The 4,584-nt window shown below is 34.5% G+C and overlaps 1 protein-coding gene across 1 annotated transcript; it reads left to right on the forward strand.

The window, feature by feature from the left end:
* Positions 1–830: 830 nt before the first annotated feature.
* On the forward strand, positions 831–3,686 carry LOC141673373 (putative WRKY transcription factor 14). Its single transcript, XM_074480117.1, has 3 exons — positions 831–1,713; positions 2,420–2,560; positions 2,800–3,686. The coding sequence occupies exons 1-3, from the start codon at positions 1,118–1,120 to the stop codon at positions 3,413–3,415; spliced, it is 1,353 nt and encodes a 450-aa protein (XP_074336218.1). The 5' UTR covers positions 831–1,117; the 3' UTR covers positions 3,416–3,686.
* The last annotated feature ends 898 nt before the right edge of the window (positions 3,687–4,584 follow it).

Raw genomic sequence — 4,584 nt, forward strand, 5'->3', positions numbered from 1 at the left:
AAAATTTATTATATACAGGGTTTAAGATTCAAATCCCGACGATAACATATTAAATTATAATTTGCAGGATAAAAATAATCGTGTATCACACGAGTTATATATTAGTGTATTATATGCAGGAATTTGTGATATCACGTTTTATTTGAAATTTGAATTTTAAAATGACCTCCCATGTTTCATATATTTTTCAATAATATCGGAAGATATTATAAAATTGTGGTGAAACGCGGCTTAAAACCAAACAATAACAATATAAAAAGATATAAATTCTTCCGGGAAATACGGTTACTTGCCGCCAATATAATTTCTTCAAATATAACAAAATTTTAGTGAACTAGCCCTCACGTCGATTCTTGTCATCTGAACCCACTAGCATTCATTTCAAATTCACTCTACCAAACAGGCAAACACACAGAAAAAAACAGAGCCTGACTGAGCCTTTGCACTCTAATGTTAACAGTTACATGGATTTGACCCATTATTTTTCTATCAAAAAATGAAATATCATCACTAGTCAATGTTACTATTCTGGCAATTTAATTATGAGCTGCCTGCCTATATTTTTATATCAACTTAAGATATGTGTAGTTGATTACAAATATTCGATATGTATTAGTATACTCATAATTAAGTTTCCAGCTCAAAGCCCTAGTAGGATTAACTAAAATAATAAAACACCAATGTACGAACTTGCAACTCATTTTCATTTTCCATTCCTTTCATTGTTGCGTGTATGGCAAAACCCTTATTTTTATCTCATTTGTTTTTATGTAAAAAGTCAGCGACTCTCTCTTATCTTTCCTCTTTCCAAAACATAAATTAAACAACAACATTAACATCCAAAAGTTAGCTTCATTTGCAACTCAAAGAACTTCCTCTCCCTGGTTGCTTCTGTAACAACAAAACCTCCTACTTCTGTCTTTCTACACAATCTAATTCTAATTCTTCCCATCCTTATCAAAACATTTACCACACACATATCTTACTTGCATGCCTCTTGACCTACCTAACTTTTACTAATACATCCCCCCCCCCCCTCATGAGACCACTTCCTTAATATTATTTGAACACTTAGTAAGTTCATTAGTACTACTTGAAAAATCAGATACAAAAATTTATGGAGAATTATCATGGTGATTTAGCTGATATTATCCGAGCTGGGGGTGGCTCGACAAGTGGAAACCTAGGCAGCAGCAGCACGACGACGACTTCTGGTGGTGCTATGACTGACAGCTGGCAGTTTCAAACGGATCCGATGAGTTTTGATGATTTTGGTCATCCTTTTTCAAGCCTTAGAGATCCGCTTCTTCTTTCGGATCCGGTAGATATGTCAGGTGGATCATCGAGCTTCTTTAGTAATTCCAATAGTCTTGAAGATGATAGTACTGCAGGGTTTTGTGGAGCATCAGCTGGAGGGAATAGTTTTATGAGCAACTTAGATCATCAACATCAGGAGATGAAGAAACCTAATAACTATTATTCAAGGATGCTTCAGATCTCTCCTAATAGTTCAAATTTATCGCGCGATGATTCGCCTGTTATGGTTGCGAATTCACCAAGGTTACTGATTCCTTCATCAACCTTAATTTCATCATCATCTAACGATCATCATATGATTAGTCTTAATAGCTCCAAAGCTGCTACTACTAATTGTTTGGTCGACAACACCGGACTTCAGATCTCATCTCCGCGAAATACGGGCATTAAACGAAGGTAATTAACAACTACTCTTACACATGCTTCCATAAATATTTCTTATAATTTGAAATAATCAATGAAGCTCACCACGTACAGGTGTGTACATAGTATTAATTATTTGATTTAGTACCTAATAGTCAATACTTCTTATAAGTCGTCTTTCTAAACAATATTCGATTTTCGATCTTCAATAAGAGTTTTATAAAACAATCTATTTCAACAATCAAAATATATACTCTTTATTTTTTAGTTTATATAATCTTTTCATTTCAAGTGTTAATGTGAATATAGGGTTTTGAATTTCATTAATGTTTACCTTAATTAATTTGTATTTTATGTGGTAATTAAGTAAATTAAGATCTAACTGAATTAGTAATGATGCATAATTTGAAATTTACATGAGATTCGATTCTGTCAACATTGCATAATTAGAAGAAACATGCACCATGTCTAATTGTCAAAAAAATGATCTCCGCCCACTAAGCTTTAACATGAGAGTTCATCTGTGTATAGTTCCCTCCCATCACTTTCAGAAAGCAGACGTTCTTGCACTACTATAAAGATGACATATGTTTGAACAATTCAGTGGAAGTTTAATTATCTTAACTTGGTTAAAGAATTAGAGTAAAAGGGTAGATCATTAACACTTAATACCAGTTATAATATATGCATGCTAATTATGATTGCATTTTGTACGTGTGTGTGTTTATATGATAAACAGGAAAAGTCAAGCAAAGAAGGTAGTTTGTATACCAGCACCTACACCGGTAAATAGCCGGCCTACTGGGGAAATACTTCCATCTGATCTATGGGCTTGGAGAAAGTATGGCCAAAAGCCTATCAAAGGGTCTCCGTATCCGAGGTAGATTTTTATCTCCAGTTCCATTCTGGTAAAGATATACTATAAGATCCTGATATACAAGTCCCTCTCCTAGCACTTCGAGATTTATTTCATCATATTCTTGATGAATTATTTGCTCACTAAACAAACGGTTATTTAAATTTATATGTGCTTAATAATGTGGTAATATAACCTATGTTTATGAAGGTTTTTATTATTACTTGTTTCAAGTTGTAAGATCGAGTTTAAATATTGTGCAGGGGGTATTACAGATGCAGCAGTTCAAAGGGTTGTTCGGCAAGAAAGCAAGTGGAACGAAGCCGGACTGATCCAAACATGTTGGTGATTACATACACTTCTGAACATAATCATCCATGGCCAACTCAAAGAAATGCCTTGGCCGGATCAACTAGAACTCAACCTGCATCCAAGAGTACTACAACAACTTCAAAGACTTCACCAACTGCTGCCTCTCAGTCTCAAAAATCCCCCGAATTATCGAACATGAAGGAAGAACTAAAGGAGAATAATGAAGTTGAAAATATGAGTACATCTCCCACCTCCACCAAGTCACAAGCAATAGTGAAAGTGGAGGATCAAATAAATGATGAAGAAGACAAGAAGTTGTTAACAGAAATGGAAGATCCTGATCAATTTACGAAAGGGTTTCCTCCTTTCGAGAGCTACACACCTACATTGGCTGGGGACTCAATCAATCATATTCCTGATCAAGATTTCTTTGCAGAGTTAGGAGAGATTGAGTCTGATCCTCTTAATCTCTTGTTCATACAAGGTTTTGATGAGAAATTAGAGAGTGACAAAACCTTGGATCCATTCACTTTCTATGATTGGACAAGAAACACCAACAACAAATAATTTGGTACGTACGTGATCAAGCTAATTAATTAAGAGCTAGGGGTTTATAACAAGACCCTGATTAGATGACAAACATTCCTTTATTAATCTGTACCCCATAGTTATATTGTATGTTATACATAGATGTGGTGCAATTTCATGGTCTTGTTATAAACCTTGATGTATGGAGAGAGTTTTTTTTTTTTGGTGTGGGTGTCTGTTTTCTTTTCCGTTTCTTATACACGCAGTCTATTCTTTATCAGAAGAGAACTAATTAAGCTGTATTGAATGAGATCAGAATGAGCTGCCTCTTGTAAATCAAGTTATTACATTATAATACTCTAGAGTAGAGTGTGCAAGAAAGTCGGGGTATCTTCGACCAAATAAAAGTGACCGCTGCTAAAATCTATCATATTTGGTCGAATTAATGATAGATACAGTATGTGAGAAAAATGAATCTTAGGGTGACTTTAAGCCACGGCTATGCTAAAAAAATTAGCGATAATTTATTTTAGCATCTGGTTGATTCAATGTCTCATGCACCTTATGTGTATAACCTCAGGTTTCATGCCCGACGGTGGTGTTCTCAGAAACATCAAGCCCTAATTAAAAAATTTGAGCCTTTAAGTCAGAATGTAAACTTAAGGATTAGAAACGAAACGCGCTGTATTAATAATGAAGAAGAAATATATGATGTAATTAAGAAAAGATTGTTGGTTGATTAGAAACAGGAGAGTCCCACAATAGCTTCGGGAATATTGGTGGAAAAGACAGAAAGTTGGGTAACAGAAGAGTGGAACAGTGAAACACGTACATGTTTATATAAATCGATCTGACTTGACAGGAAAACTCAGTGTTAAGATTGATGTATTGGACTTCTCTCTCCATCTTTTAGAGTGGAAAGAATTATTAAAGTGAAGCTCTAGTCTTTTTGGTCCATTTAGGCAACACCAAAAACAGATTCACTGCTCCTTTTTCTAACAGTTATCATGTTTGCTCTGGTAATATATTTGGTCAGTTGTAATGATGGTACACATATTGGCACCAAATTTTTTAAATCTGTTTTGACTTTCGTTCTTAGTAATTCTATATATGCATGAAACATTCCGTCTTAGCTAGCTGGTTCTCTGAATTATCTGTATTCCAAATCCATGTAATAGCTTGATTATATACTTTGCAGAATATGTATT

The sequence above is a fragment of the Apium graveolens genome, chromosome 1 (genome assembly GCF_009905375.1).
Source record: "Apium graveolens cultivar Ventura chromosome 1, ASM990537v1, whole genome shotgun sequence".
Lineage (NCBI taxonomy): Eukaryota > Viridiplantae > Streptophyta > Magnoliopsida > Apiales > Apiaceae > Apium > Apium graveolens.